The sequence below is a fragment of the Melanotaenia boesemani genome, chromosome 11, assembly GCF_017639745.1.
Source record: "Melanotaenia boesemani isolate fMelBoe1 chromosome 11, fMelBoe1.pri, whole genome shotgun sequence".
NCBI classification, from domain to species: domain Eukaryota; kingdom Metazoa; phylum Chordata; class Actinopteri; order Atheriniformes; family Melanotaeniidae; genus Melanotaenia; species Melanotaenia boesemani.
Window position 1 is genome coordinate 14,812,205 of NC_055692.1, and position 16,238 is coordinate 14,828,442.

Below are 16,238 nucleotides of genomic sequence, written 5' to 3' on the forward strand. Positions count from 1 at the left end.
ACCTACGCATGAGAGCAGCTAGTAGGCATAAACACACAGCACTTACTATCTCATCTTATTGAAGCTTTCATCCGAGCCACTGCTCAAGTGAAGTGAATTACACACCAACAATGATGGTGACTCTTGTGTGTAAATATGTTTATGTTGGTGTGGCAAGGAAACGATGGAAGACAGGAGTGTACAGAGGTTTATGTCACATCGCTCACACACAGATTCAAAAACAAGAAAAAAAAAAAAAACTGCAGTGGCACATCATATTCAGCCTAAAGCCTTGATACACACTCCGCAGACGTTCCCACGCACACATGGCTGCACACAGCTTTCCAGATACAATCGTTGCCATAGCCACACACACGCAAAGTTTAGTACTATAACTGCATGCCTAAGCACTTCTCTATGACTATTTCACAAAAGTACTCCAGCGGCAAGAGAGGTACAGAGAGAGGGAGGTGTTGGAGTGGGCAGTATAGAATGGAGTGAGTGTTGAGGCAGTAAATTGGCATTGTGTAACAGGATACCGCACATAGCTCTTTTGCTACTTAGATTTCTGCTACAATCCTCTGACTAGCAAGTCCTTTGTCTGTCTCCAACTCACCGGTCCTGCACCTTTGTTTGTGTAGCTTTGTCTCATGAATCAACATTAGGTAGCACGTAAAAGTTACATCCCTCACTTTTAGGTGAAGACAGAAGGAAAGCAAATATTTCATGTGACCTATTCAGTTCAAAGTAGTAATTTCGAATGTAACAGTGTTGTCACCTGGGAGCAAATGTAAGGGAAGGATGTAGTCACTGTGTTTTTTTTATTTTTATTTATTTATGTTTTTTATTTTAAGCAGCTGGTGCTGGTTTACCTGCTGCAATCTTGCTTACAGTCTATGAAACTATGCTTGAATAAGATAGAGCAAAGGAGTGATAACATAAACATGTCAGTAAAAATTGTAATCTTTGAGACCTAAAATCATTCTCAAAATGACCACAAAAACACTGATCTTGAATGATGTTTGTGATTGACACCATAGGGAATGTTGGAGAAAAGGAGAAAGGCTAATGTTAATTCAGTATACTTTTCAGACTCGGTATGATGACACACACAGTGAAGTTAGGGTTAGGGTTACATCTCAGCTGGGTCATTTAATTAAAATGATCTCCATGTCCTAGTATACAAGCACATAAAGAGAATCACTTTATTCAGTGAAGCATGTTTAACTGTTCGACAATAAGTGATGATACACCCTCTCTCAGTTTAGCAGTACTGGGCTTTTCGTGTCTACTTAGCCACCAATTAAAACAATTGACAAACAATATAGCTTGTGGTAAATCAGTACAGTGTCAAGCCATGATCTTCTGATCCTTTGTGAATATTCTTTTGTTACCTTCTGTATGCCAGCTTCTTCTATTACTTCTGGGTCAAAGTTTAAGATAGGATCTGCAGAGAATGTGCTAAACACCAGGGCGAGTGTTAGCCCTTTTGAATGCAGAGTTTCTAACATATCTAGGGTTTAGCCTCATTTCAGTCCAACTAACATGTTCAACCAATTTTGTTGGATAAATGCAATAGTAACATTTTTGTAGTGCATCCATCTTTTATGTTTGGCCTATAGCTTTGACTATTTACTGTGGTCAGTTAAGTGGAGGCACCTGCACATGTGAGCACTGTTAGTCAACAAAAAAAAAAAACCTTGGGAAGTTGCAGCTGCGAACCTTGAAGACTAGAAAGTAAATCAAAACAAATTATAACGTTCCCTCAGACATACAGAAATTCTTTGGTTACTGTGCTGTGTGAAGTTTGTAAAAAGTTTTTTGGACCTATTACTATTAGCACTACAAAGTGATGACAGAGAATACAGTTAGTCTCTTTAGCTGCCTCATTTTCTGTTGTTTTTCTGTACAATAGGAATAGGACTCATGGAAGGAAGTAATAAAAGCACTATAATTTAATTTCATAATTGACAGTGGGTATGATTTGATATCTGATGTTGTTTTGAGGAGGTAGTATTGCCCCTTTTTTATTTCAAATATAATGTAATGGATAACAGGGGGGAAAGAGAAGGAAAACATTGACGGGCACCCTTTTCATAAAAGCTGATCAGGTTTAATCACATGTAAAATCCAACTCCAGCTTTTTGCCTGAAAGAGCAATTAGTAATAACATGCTGATATACTAAGAAAAGCAGCAGCATCTATATGAGGCAGTGATAACTTCTATTTATCAATAATCTAGCCAGAAAAAGCTAAACATAAATAATTAATTTAATAGATGAAGTTAAAGGTGGAGTAGAAGGTATCAGACTGAAAGGTTTGGCAGACCAAGGGTGGCCTTTATTTAAACACAGTATCTCAGTCTACATCCATCCTCCCAAAGGGCGTACTTACTCATCTAAACTCTGAAGTCTAAAATAGGCCCTCTCATTCCACATTTCTTACTCCAGGATTGGTGAATGTCATTGTTTATTATTAGGCCAAACCATTTCCTGCCTTTCTCCAATTCAAGCACATTGTAGAGCGACGGGTGGGAGGCAGAGGGGATAAAGAGAAGCAAACAGAGAGATATTTTAAAAAATGTGTTTGCATCTTGTGTACACAAAACACAAGTGCTTGCATTTGTAAAAGGTTTCAATCGATCTGGTTGATCTCATTAGCCAGTGACTGGCACATCAAACAAACAAACAAAAAAAAAAGAAATAAGAGTCTGCAAGTGCACTTAGCCATCATCCAATCAGGTGTGAGAAAACAGAGGTCCATCTACACTGTCCTTCCCACCCTCAGAGGCCCCTGAAGGGCTCAGATTACATCATCACGTAATCTAGAACGTGAAGGTTCCCAGACAGCAAGACAAGAACAGACACACAACAATGCACATACACACAGTTGTAATTAAGATCAGTTACCATGGAAATGGGGTTATTGAAGAAGCCGTCAAAGTGGATTGATTGTGTGAGAGTGTGTGTAACTTTCCAATCATAGAATCTATGACTGGGGATTTTTTCCGATATGAGGGAATAACAGAAATGTACACTTAGTCTACTACATACAGTAAAAAGCTGATAATAGATGTTATAATTCAATGAGGTCAAGAAAATAGGTGCGCTGTTCACTGGAGATTATGCCAGAACATGTTATTTGTAAAGTAATCATGGTCAAGCAGTTTTTAAATGCCTACTGGCTAATAGTCACACATCATTTAAGCTGAAGTATGCTTATAGAGACTGTTATTTTCATTTAATAGGTGGATATAACTTATAGCTTTTCAATATTGAGACAAATGCGATTGTCACATATACACTGAGCTCATTCCTCCCAACACAAAAGGTTTTTGTTACAAATTTCTGCTATGTTGGATGCGTAGTTTCGAAATCTAGCCAGTCCTGCTGTGATTTGTGCAAAAAATAAAATATATTCTGTCATTTTAGTATTCATTTGGACTTCCCAAATCAGTGAGGCAACATTTTGTAGCTTAAATTTTAATGTATTTTTAAAGAAAAATACAAAAAGACTCCTCGTACCTTTGGAATTCCCGGTTGATCGAGCCAGTCAGCATAAATTGCACTGAGGGTGAGGCTTTTTCTGGAACACAATGGCACAAGTGTTAGCATTATTCCTATTATTAAAGCAATGATTGTTATTGCCCAAGACACCCTTCTGAAAACATGTTTCTGGGAAAATATTGTAAGGGGTCATGACAGACATGAGTTTAGGCCAACACCTTAAACAAAAAGAAGGGCAACACCCACTTTCCTTTACAGGATCAAGCAAACAGGCATATACAGACAATGAATTGGATTACATGCATGTGCTGCAAGCAAATATGGTTTGCATGGGCGCAGCGGATGGGGCGTCAAAGTGGATGTGTTGCACATGAAAATTGTGAAATACCACACATATAACCACAGTGACTGAACTGATTTGCAAAGACAAATGTGCATGCAAACAGCATTCCACAAGTAAGTCAGCAGTATGTATGTCAAACTGTAAAGTATACACTAAAAGCACACACAGAGTGGAGGAGTAACCACACCGCATTACATTCACCACACTATCAATCCTAACCACCTGTGCTTCAAAAAGATTCCACATTTGCCCAGTCTGAAGCTTTTACTGTGTACCGTGACGTTCAGCCCATTAAAGGGGTTATTTTGTAATGCAACATTCTCATTTACATTTTTGGATGCCCATTTTCCCTGAGTTATGTTCCTCTAACTGAAGCTCAATTACTGATTCCTACATTTGCCAAATGCATTCCTGCAGAAACCTGCTCCACGAAAGCAAACATACTTTCGCATCTTTTACATACAGTAGTGTTTAATCATGCTTTTCAACAGAGTTCATATTGTATAGTTTAAATGTATACTTACACAGTGCAGTGCTTTAGCACCCTTTTCACCATGTGTGTGTCTGAAATGCTGCATTTTGTTTTATTGATTTATTCCGAGCATAAAAAAAATAAATAATCATCATTTTCTTTCCTGTCTCACTGCTTTGAATAGCCAGCTAATTAACTAAAAATACTTCAGTGTTAGTCCGATGCCCCATTTTGTTTAGTTTCCATTCCCATGCTTGGAAATCCCAACTTCCCAATTCAAAAGGAAAGCCCCAGCAGGATCAGGGTATATTGGTTTAAGTATACTTTCAAAGCTAGCCAAAAGCTAACACACAACTTTAACTGTGACAGTGGTGTGAATAACTGAGCACTATGACAGAGAAGATGTTTTTGGTGCTTGTGCAGCTAAAAAGAGGATGGGATGACTGACATTACCCTACTTGGACAAGGTTGTGCTCCTTCCTTCCAAACATTAATGAAGATCTGGTCTATGATATTATATTTATATTTATATATATATATATATATATATTGTTGCTTACTTTGGATGGAGAGTGAATTTACAGTGTAATCTAAATGAGGATGTAATGTTCCAATTTACAGACATCGGCAGCAATGACCCCCAAATTTCAGGTCTTAGCAAGAGGAGCTGAATGATAAGAACAATGCATAGAGATAAATTTGTCGTATCGCTCCCAAGAGAATTTACAGCATTTATCTACATGTCTGATATTTTTTTGTCAGACAACCTTTATTGACAAAAAAAATTTATAATGTCACAGATTCCATCAAAGCTGTCTGTTTTATACACTTTAGCCAGCAGGTGGTTTCGTGTGCACATTAAGCTTCGAGAAATTAACCATTCTCTAAACCAATTTGCTGGAAAGCTTTATTGCTTCATGAAGCTTCATCTGGCCATCACTGCACATGACATAAAAGGCAAAAAGACAACTGGCAGCTGAGGAAGAGAGGGGTCAAAAAAAGAAAGGCTAAGGTGGTAGAGACTATGTGAACTACAGAGAGGTAGGAGAATAAGGCACAGTGAAAGATGCAGAGGAAGAGGTTAATGAGGCAATCAGGAGAAATAAAAAACTGAATGATTAAGCACACACAGAGAGGCTGAGGGTAAATTAGAGAGAAGGAGAGCAGGAGGAGCAGTTATCCTGTTAAACTTCAATTAATATGAGAGAGGATGAGACTGTTCACTTAACAGGATTGGTGTTAGCAGCATTTGTTGGCCATCTTTCTACACCAGTACCAGATTAGTTGAAGGGTAAATCGCCACATGCTCATGTATTAGACATTAAATCTATTAAACTTTAAAACCATTAACATCTGTTAAGAAGAAAAAGTGTAAAAAACTAAATGAAAACTGATTAGTAAAGATAGCTCTGATTTGACCTGAACTGGAAACCGGACGACTACCATTTTAGTGTAAATTAAGGTGGGTTTAATACATGGATGCATTTTTACATTAGTCATGAATTTCATCATAATCATAGTGACTTGCATACCTCTCCATGGCAGGAAAAGTAATCAGGAACATCTGCAGGAAATCCTGGTAAAAAAGAACAGACAGAAATAGAGGAATTTAGCAAAATGTGGGAGGAGGAGGAACAGAAAGAGAAAGGCACATCTGATCTTAAGTCAAGTGTACAAGGTCAGTGTTTACGTTCCTACATCGATTATTTAGTGGGAAGATTCAATTTACTACAGCAGAAACAGGAGCCAGGTGGAACACAACACGTAACACACACATGAATACTTCCAGGTGTGATCACTCCACTGTATGGCCCAACATTAAACTCATGTTACTGAGCTGATATACAGTCGTCAATTTGAGAAGCTGCTGAAGAGTTTTCAAAAGACTGAACAAACCAGCTTACTAAAAAGCTGAGACGTTTTCAAATCATTGAAACCATTAACAGTTTTGCAAATGTTGCATCTGAAAAGTTTTTTCTTTATTTTTTTCAATCAGATTTAAGCCTTTAACTATTTGCAGATCAGTGCATCCTGGTTTTATTTACACTGCACACATCATCCCAGATCAAATCTTTCAAGCCAATATCAATATTTTCCTAAAGTTAATTTAGTTTCAACTAAAGCCTCACCTGAGACAAAACAAGCTTCCCGTGGTATTTCCTCACAAATAATCTGATAAAGTCAACGAGTGGCTGCTCCCCTACTTGACTGGCCAAAAATTTGAGTAGGAAGTAGCCCTGGAAAAAGAACAAAACAAATAAAGACAACAGAACAATCTGTCACCACGATGCAGAGAAACGTCAGCAGCCCAGCTTTAAGGATATACTGAAATTATTTTTATCATGATTTGTGAACAGCCTTTTCATTTCCTTTTCCCCCATAACTTCCATCTATTTTCTTCCTTCTTCCTGCTTTTACCTTATTAATCCCTCACCTTGAGGTAGTGGACTTGCATGAAGGTTTTCTCAGGGTTGAGAGCATGTTTTACTGTGGAGGAGCCAGAGTCACTGACCTGACCTGTCTTCTCCATGTTTGGTCTGCAGGAAGACAAGAAAAGCAGTAAAACAAAATTACACAGGATGACAGAACAGGTGATGAGGTGGGCATAAAGTGCACAAATGGCGATTTTCAACACAGGAAGGAGTCCAGAAAATAACAAAGGGACATAAATAAAATTGAAAGGCAAAAACGGTATGAAGCTGAGGGGAAAAAAAAAAATTATTCCCCCTGCTGAAGATATTTTAGCTGCAGGAAAACCACAATTTCAACAGAACAAGAGTACACTGTCAGCAACACTAAATCCAGCCACTCAGGCAATCTCTCAATGGTGAGCACATTGCCAAGTTGCCATGCTTCACCAGAGGCAGGCTGGAAATCAAGCTGTAGATTTATAATAGCATAGCATGGTGTTTGTGTGACCTCACAGGACTGTGCTCTGACTTTACTACCCATAATTCATGGACCAAACATATAACACTTCAATAAAAAAAGCGAATGGCACAAAAAAGCCACGCTCTCGGCTTTACTTTCTCTGTCACATATACACAAATCACGCCTTCATTCTCCATAAACACACCAACAAACACACATAAAACCAATAAAAGCCTAGCAAACAAAACCCTGACATGGGACGTCGTGCAATGATAGTTTCAGTTAGCTGATATTGATCAGGATGAGCAGATTAACTCAGTGTGCCAATAGGAAGGCCTTGAAGGATCAGCCTCCTACCAAGTCGATACCGCAGGCGCCTGGCCCACCAATCAATACACCCTTCATCACTGGCAAGCACTTTTTCAGAGGGCTGCTTCATGACAGGACCAGACACACGAATGCACACACACATTGTCAAACAGAGAGACCAAAGACACGGCAGAGATTTGTATATATATCATAAAACCTCAATATTTAATGTTATGAGATTGAGTTCAGCCGTCAGCCACAGGTTGATCAAACATTTGGTCTATTTGCTCAGGCATGGTGAGCAGAAGAGTGGGGACAGGCTGGAGATGAAGTAGATTAGGGTAGACAAGAAAAAGTGAAAGGGCGGTGTGGGAGAAATCGCGGACAGAAGATAGACAGGAATGTTTGGTTTGCTGACTGGACTGAGAAAGGAAGTCATCAGTTTCCTGGAATTTCTAAATTCAACTGGACACTCTAACAAGGACTTTCATCATGAATCAGAGGGTGTTTCAACTTACGTGCATGTATGCATGTCAAGTAAATGTTACGTGTGAGAAAACACGATGGCCAATGACGTGATTTTTGGAACACTTTGCTAATTAATTTCAGAGTTTTTAGAAAAAAAAGCTGCAAATATGGTCAGCCTGTCAGTGGACTCAAATTTGTAAAATATAAACTGTAATCCAGAGTTAGTTTTAAACATCATAAGAACTGTATGGAAATAGTTTTTGTTTGTTTGTTTTGTTTTTTTTCGAGTTAATCTAACCAGCCTACTGCCCATAATAATCATGCCTGTCTGTTAGTGGTGATAAGATCAAAAAGACTATTTTAAAGTCAACATAGCAAGCTGTACTCCTGGCAGACAGAACATGAATTTCCAGAGAAAACTGGTCCATTTTGTACGTTAGAAACACCACCAGTACATTATAGAGAAAAAAAAAACTGTTGATCCATCAATGTTATGCTAGACAAAGGAACTCCACCCATCTCAAAGTCCAGACCAGGGATGTATATGGATGTGTAAATCCCTGACTTTTGCTGCCTCTCTTTGTCAGAGATGATTAACTAAAGCTTTAAGAGGAATTGCTGCTCGCTGTCTTGAACGTCTCACAATAGCTCAATGTATTTTAGAATAAATGGTGCTCTTATCCGGTTTGTAAGCTATGTGTGTAAAAGGAAGGGTGTTTGTCTTTGTGTGTGTGATAGTGTGTGTAGGTGTTGCTATGCATACACCTGGGTGTGTCTGTGATTGAGAAGGAGAGAAAGAGCGAGAGGAAATCAGGAGCTATTACTGATAGAGCCTAATGTCAAACGCGCACATGCACACACACAAACACAAAGGTTTATAGCTCTGTGAGCCATATCCTGACAAATTACACTGGGTTGACTGTGGAAACCGGATAAGGTAGAGCAGCGCTCCCAGCAGCCCAGTAAATCAGCAGGGAGAATGGCGTCTGGCCCAGGCTGCCCTAAATATAACTCATCTGAAATGGACTGATAAACACTGGCCACTGGGGCCCCTGCTGGATCGTGGGGTGACAGTTGTGACCTACTGAACTTGGAAAGAACAACCTGCCATGTAGCCTTTGTGTGTCTGTTTATGTGTGTAAAATACTGAGGATGGCAGGCTTATCTCCATGAATACCCCCTTTCCTTCCCTTCACTACAACCTCTCAAAGAAATTTTCTGTCTGTTGTGACGGCCAGCTTGTGTTTATCCGTATTATGTTTCAACCCTTTCTAATGAAGCCACAGAAGCACTTCGACATGCAGACACACTTTTCCACATTCCCAGCTGCAAAATCATTTCAGATATGAGTTAAATGTCCCAACACCCTTCATATCTACAACAACCTATAGGACTAGACTATAGACTTAAAAGGTTCACAATATTAATATATATATTAATATATCTAACATGCAACAATACAGAATGAATGAAAGGATGTGACATCTGAGAAATTTGGTCAAAATATTAGATAAGAAAGCGATCAAAAGTCAGTGTTTAGCTGGGGGAATGTCAAGGAGGACATTTGTAAGTGAGACCAAAAACCTTTGTGAATGTGAGTCTAGAAATATAACCTCTTTTTAATATAAAACAATGCTAATGCTGATGTCTGTTCTCAGCCACGACCCCTTAGAAAACGGATAAAGATTAGATCAAAGACCTCAAAAGGCAAGAAAGTGATTAATTTATGATTTCTATTACAAGAAATGTGACACCAACCCTGATAAATATTTAATCATTATTCATTCATTATTGAAATCTTTATATTTTACATTAGCACATATGTTGACTGCATATGGGCACATGTTGTCCTGCATATTCAGAAAACCTTTTTGCACTAAATGACTCAGTCAAGGTTAAGCTGCAGTTCACTGGAAAAAAAAAATTATGTTTCCTCTAAATGAAACCTGGCTTTCCAGGAAACATAATGGAAACTGTTAGAAAATCAAATTATACACTCATATTATAAAGTGTCAGAATTTTTATGCTTTTTATGTGATAGTACTTAATAATCACACTATAATTATATCTCCACTGAATATGTGTACACCTTGACAGGTGTGGAAAAACACAAATGTATTAAGTACAGGCTGTGCTGCATATGATACACACTCAACCTGTTCAGTCATTATTGTGCAAGAAGCTTCTTTTATGCCTCAACGTGCTTTGCAAATGCTATGACATGGGGCAATAAAGAAATGTCTTTTCTTTATTTGCCATTTTAGTAATTATTTATGTTTTTTATATGGGTTCAATAGAACATTTTCCAGGTTACATTATAAATCAGAACATAAGCATCCACGTGTACATATACTACATGTATGTGAGAGTGCACAAATTGTTTGCACTTTTCAAATGTTAGCTTTGCTCTGTTGGTTCAACCTTGCAAGAAGAGAGAAACCAAATCCTGATCCTCTTAATCAATGTGTGTATTAAAGATTTCTACTTCATACTCTTTGCTGCTGGTCTGTATGTTGCTTTACATTTGCCTAAGATCATCAATAGCAGCCTTACTCTGCATTCAGTAGCCGAAACACTGCACTTTCCACATTTTGTCTTGTCTCCTGTGTGATCTGCCCAGACACCACTCCAGAGTACTCCAGTTTTTAAGACTGTCCCTCCTGCAGGCAATCTCTCAAGACTGCAGAAGGTCCAGAGACTTTCTACAAACATTCACAGAAGCACATGATAATGTGTGCGAACAACTTATATTAGATTATAATTACCACATTTAGGCCTGTTACAATGTGACTGTTGTCAGCATGAAAAGCATGAAAAGCATATTAAAATACAGTCACTGTTAAGTCAAGAATTCTTTAAACTCTGGTTCAAAGAAAAAAAAAACTTGTAAAAGTAGCAAATGGCTAAAATTGCTGTTGTCATCAGTCAAGCATACATACAGCGGACACAATTCAGATTTAATTTAATTGAATTTGAAATATTGTCAGTGTTCCAGTTGTGTGATAACAGTTATCAGTGAAGTGACATGGTCAAAGGTAAGTGCAAAGCAGAGGTGCCATGAAATCAATAATACACTGATTTTCTGTTGCACTCTGTACAGCCTCTTACAAGCGTGAATGTCAATGATACACTACAAGTGTCATCTCAAGGGAGGAAGCTCTTTTATTCAAAGAGCTTCAGTCTAATATCAAAGCTAACAAGGGCATTTTCTCAATTTAATGAGTTAACTCTTGGCTGTAATCCCCTGATGACAAGAGCTTCACCCTGGATCCCAGACAAACAGGGTGTGGGTCCCACATTGTCAGGATCAGATTAAGAATGTATACTTGCCTGCTGTCCTCATGTGATAACCTTTTCTAAGACAAGACAGTTCAGCACACCTGAATATACCTTCTTGCCACACCTGCCACACCTGTATCCCCGGAATGCACATAGCTCACGCTTACTTTTGTGTCTGCGTGTGCAGACATTGCAAAAAGCTAGGCACAGTCTTATGAAACAATGTAGGTTTTTTTTAAAAGGGTTTATAAGTCCTCAGGTTTAAGACAAACTTTTGTTCCTTCCTAAAGATTTTTAGACCTGTGCAATCATCTTTCTGGCTACAATACAAAAATGCTAATTACTTTGCAAGTTTTAAAAAAAATTCTAAAAAGACTATTTGCTGACTTAGTTGGTGCCTCAGTTGGGAAAGGTAGTCAAGCATAGTTTATAGGCTTGGAATCACTTGCATTGCAAAAGTTTAACGTCATAAATCATAAAACAAACTCAACTACATTTACTTTGAGTTACAGCTTTCCCAATTCATGTTTATTAAATAGGTTTTACTGAGTGTTCTGAGTGTGTGATTAAACGGTTATATTGACTCATGTAAGAAGACGTTCATGTACAAAAACTTGGATGAATGGAGGCACACACCTGAGGATCTGAAGTTCCTCTTTTGAGTTCTGCAACTCATCAGAGAGTCTCCTCCACCTCAGTAGCGCCTTCAGATCAAACTGCTCCATTGTCTCTTGCAAGGACAGCTAAAGTGAGAGGATGGAAAAGAAACTCTTTAAGATGCTGACAAGAAGCAGAACCAATATATGGAGGAAAAAAAAACCAAAAATTAAATGTGAATTTCATTAGCAAACATAAACAAATCTGTGACAAATGTATCATCATTTCTGTCACTGTAGCTCCTTGATTTTGGCAAAAGATAGGAATAAGAACAGCTGAATCAATTTCTCCACAGCCAAGTTCATATCACAAAGGTGTCATGATGAAACAAAGCAGACAAAAGAAAAACACTTGTGCAAGTCTAAATGGTGTGGGAACGCAGGGAGGAGGATTAGGTCTGCATGCAAATCATCTCCAGGATTAGAGCTGAAACATGTGTTGCAACCATGTATACAGAGAAGTCACACCCACCTCTTTTTCCCTTTGTTTATATATTTTTTTCTTCTTTAAATTACGATAATATCAGAATCTAGTGGGGGCAATGTGAAGTACATACACTGAAAGTCTAATTTTCTTTCCTTTTATGTAACACAAACGGTCTTCTAAATACTCATTTAGTTTGAGGGAGGACTAGTTTTACAACTTTGAACATTTTATGTCTATTAATTTATGTTGTGGCTTGCTACACATAAGAAAATATAATAAAAAAAAGAGGAATCTGATGTTGTTTGGCTAGCTCCTCTGACCTTTGACGCCGCATTTTTGTTTCTTGTTTATGCTATTTTTGGATTTGAACTGATGTCTTTATAAACTGTTTCTTCATTAGCTTCATAAACTATGATTTATCAAGCTAAACTACAGCCTTGTTACTGCCAACTATACTTCCGATGCAGTCCAACCATAACAGTAAAATTGGGAAATTCTGGACTTTCAAGTTGCTGAAATTACATAAAAAGGGAAAAGAGTGTAAAAACAAAAAGTAGTAATTATGAGTAGTATTGCTTCTAAATATGACGAGAAACAAATCAAAATATAAACTTTATAATTCATGAAGCTTTTCATTTCTAATAATAAAAAGTTACCATTTCTGTGTTGTTTTTCTTGAACAAAATCATGGTAATTGCATATTTGAGAGCTTATATTGCCTTTTCTTAGATAAAAAAAAATGCTATCATAACATACGAATCACAATGTCATGAATATGAATTGTACTTTTTGTGCTTGGGCCCAAATAATGTCCTCCAGGAAAGTGGCAAAGCCCTCGCTGATCCATTCCTCTGTCCAGTCTCTGGCCCCAATAACCAGGCCGAACCACGAATGGGCAATCTCATGGCAAATCCTGGACCCATACAGAGACAGGCCGCTATTTCCAGAAGCAGGACTTTCACCGTACAGCACACTCTGGGACAGGAAAATGATATGGGGGCTGTGGAAGACAAATGACATGGCATTACATACTGTGAAGGATAAAAAAAAGAGGGATTAAGGCAGTAAATGGATTCCAAAAGGCAGAAAAGAAGTCAGGGGATTTATAATGAAGATAAGAATTGGAGGAGCAGAGAATTAAATGTCATAATCAAGGAGGTTCAGAAAGTAAGAGAAAGACATGAAAATGAGCACCAACCAAAATTATTGGATAATAGGAAATACAACACTAAGAAAGACAAGGACATAAAGAGCTGAGGTAATGCTCCACACCTACGATTACAGAAAATTGAGCACAAGCACGTCATGTAAGACAAACCCAATGTGTGTGTCCTGACAAGTATGTAAGAATGACAAACTACCCAACCTTTTGTCCATCCTCTGTATTATGTTTAGCTAAGGTCAACTTCCTCATCAAATCTTACTGCCCCGTGCAAACTGAGCTGGAAACCTTTAATGGGTGATTATAATAGCTTTTTACCCAGTTGAGAATGAAATATATGGTAATGATTGCTCTTACAGTAAATGACACGGATGTGAAAAATCTGTATATACCTAATTTTGTGTTTGCCTCTATATGACTTGGTTTGCTAATACAAGTCAATAAACATTAAAGTATGCAGATAATGGTTTTCCTTTAGGCTTTTTTTAAAAACGGTTTGTCCATTAAAACTGTCATTCTTTCTTTTAAATTTCCCTTTCTTCTCAGTGTAAATTATAAGTTTGACAGGGAAAGTATTTTTACTTGTAGATGTTTGCCTGCAGCAAATATTTCACTGCTAAGACGAACTCATGAGTGCCACACCTCATTCATATATTAGTTACTTCTATGTACTTTTGGAGGTAGAGATGTTCAAATGCCCAATTCGGGATATTCAAAGGTTACACCTATATAGGGGTGATTTAAAATTTTTCTTTAGAATAATGTCATACGGAAGCTCTCTTGGAACTTCATTTTGAGTTAAACACTAATAAATGTTATTCCTTACACCAGGAAATCCCCCAGGTGAACATGAAAGGTAAAAACCATGTCAAATTATATAATACTAGTTTCAAAATCAAAATGAAATATAACAAAAGAACATTGTTCTCTGCTCTAAGGTGTTGGTGGTGTGTCCAGGGTCCTCTTTACCTCATGTTCCACTGCTCTGTCATGTCGAATGAAACTTAATCGTAGAAGTTTTTATGTAATCTAGCTGAAAAGCAGACAGCCTTCTATCACATATCTATTACTATCACATTTAGGAGTCTAAAGCAAGGCTAGAAGCCCTACAGGGTTGTGCTTTGCAGATTTTGCACTTATTACTAATACGCTGATTCCTAGGAAGTATCATGTTTCATACAATATATAAGTTACAGCCAAGGATGAGGATGAATGCCATTGGTTTAGCAGGTGTTAAGTTGCAGAAGTTGAAATTTTGACCCAATGGGGGCATTATATCAAAAGTTAATATACTATATCACCAAAATATCATCCTGAGAACACAAATGGCTGCACCAGATTAAATTGCAATTCATGCAATTCACTGCAGAAATGTCACTCAGCTATATACTAGACAAAGTCAGAAAGTCACCCGTCAGCAAGACACATAATTTGGGAGAATGGCAATCCACTTGTTTAAGGAAAAAAAAGGTTTTTTTTCCCACTATTAGTAGTTGTATGTAGTATTTAGGAGTAGTTATCTAACCTTAAGTAGACACCAGTTAGAATGCTCTCAGTTTGGAAAAGCTGATGGTTTCCAAAGACAAATCTAACTTAAAAAGTTTCATTGCAGTTTTAGTGAACACTGTGCCGAGAACGTTTATACCACATGACATGCATGCCTTATGCAGACCATGTGACATTCTGAGTCTAAAAATTCAAATATCAGGCTCATTTGAGCCTCTGTGTTTGCATGACAATCAAGTCACTCTTCTCGTGGCATCCTTCTGTGAAGGTTTTAGTTTAGCTCACCTGTCATGATTTGTTTCTGATTTTCCAGACTCAGAGTGATTTGATCTGCTGCAGGAAAGAAACTAACCACTCATGAGAACTATGCATAGCCCCACCTAATATAAATTTAAAAATTCCTTCAAGGTTCTCTAGACCAAAGTAGGAAACTGGAAAGTTAACTAATAACCTCAAGCAACAAAGAAGACAAACCTGCTGTTTTAAAAGTTTTGCAGGTTCAATTTTTATCTAATTTCTGATATTAGAAAATAGCTGCATGAAGCGTTCATAAGGCAGACTGCCAGATGTAATTTTTATCTATGAGTTGTGTTAAAATAAGGTGACCAATTGCAGAGCCTTAACAAAGCCAAGGTCATGGCTGAAGGCTTTTCTGGAGCATTCTTCCCCCCTTTCTTATGTAACAAGTTCCAGGCACCCTGAGGAGGTTAGGGCCGTCTGTGCGTGGGAGGAAGGCTATTCTTTAACAGAAGAATGGGAAAGGGGTCATAGAGGTGTGAATGAATAGCCTCCCTCTCTCCTGGCCCACATAACACCGGACTGTCTGGAGATCTTTTCACACTCTAGATCTTAAGTGTCCAGACCACCATTGACCCAACATCTGTGGGAGAATTTATGGCTCACATTAAGCCCTTACTGAAATGTTCTTCTCAAAGGGTTATATGTGTGACAAAATGTGAGAAATGTGTTAAAAATGCCTATTTGTTACAGAGGAAATATCTCCATCCGTTTTATATGTGACTTTAATCAGCCTAATATGCCACCTGTATATAGCAACCATGGAGAAGCCACATAAAGTAGTGTTTCCATAAAAAACTATTTAAAAAGTGGTCCTACTTTGAACACCTGATGCAGTTATAATATAACCTGTTGCACTGACAGCTTACTCCCACATCTACCGGAAGAGCACATACTGTTTGCTATTGATGAATTGGAGAAGGCTGTGAAATGACCTGCTCACGTCAAGGAAAGATTATCTTT

At 37.9% G+C, this 16,238-nt stretch overlaps 1 protein-coding gene across 4 annotated transcripts in view; it reads right to left on the minus strand.

Annotated features, from left to right (window-relative positions):
• Positions 1-16,238, minus strand: part of LOC121648720 (aminopeptidase O (putative)) — a 69,693-nt gene that overhangs the window by 32,556 nt on the left and 20,899 nt on the right. For 3 of the 4 annotated variants that reach the window (XM_041999005.1, XM_041999006.1, XM_041999007.1), the window contains 6 exons: positions 13,097-13,310; positions 11,864-11,970; positions 6,735-6,837; positions 6,430-6,537; positions 5,833-5,876; positions 3,504-3,564 (listed from right to left, as the gene is read on the minus strand). In XM_041999005.1, coding sequence (XP_041854939.1) covers positions 3,504-3,564; positions 5,833-5,876; positions 6,430-6,537; positions 6,735-6,837; positions 11,864-11,970; positions 13,097-13,310 — 637 coding nt within the window. The remainder of the gene's footprint in view (positions 1-3,503; positions 3,565-5,832; positions 5,877-6,429; positions 6,538-6,734; positions 6,838-11,863; positions 11,971-13,096; positions 13,311-16,238) is intronic. The other variant, XR_006012022.1, reaches the window with a different exon arrangement.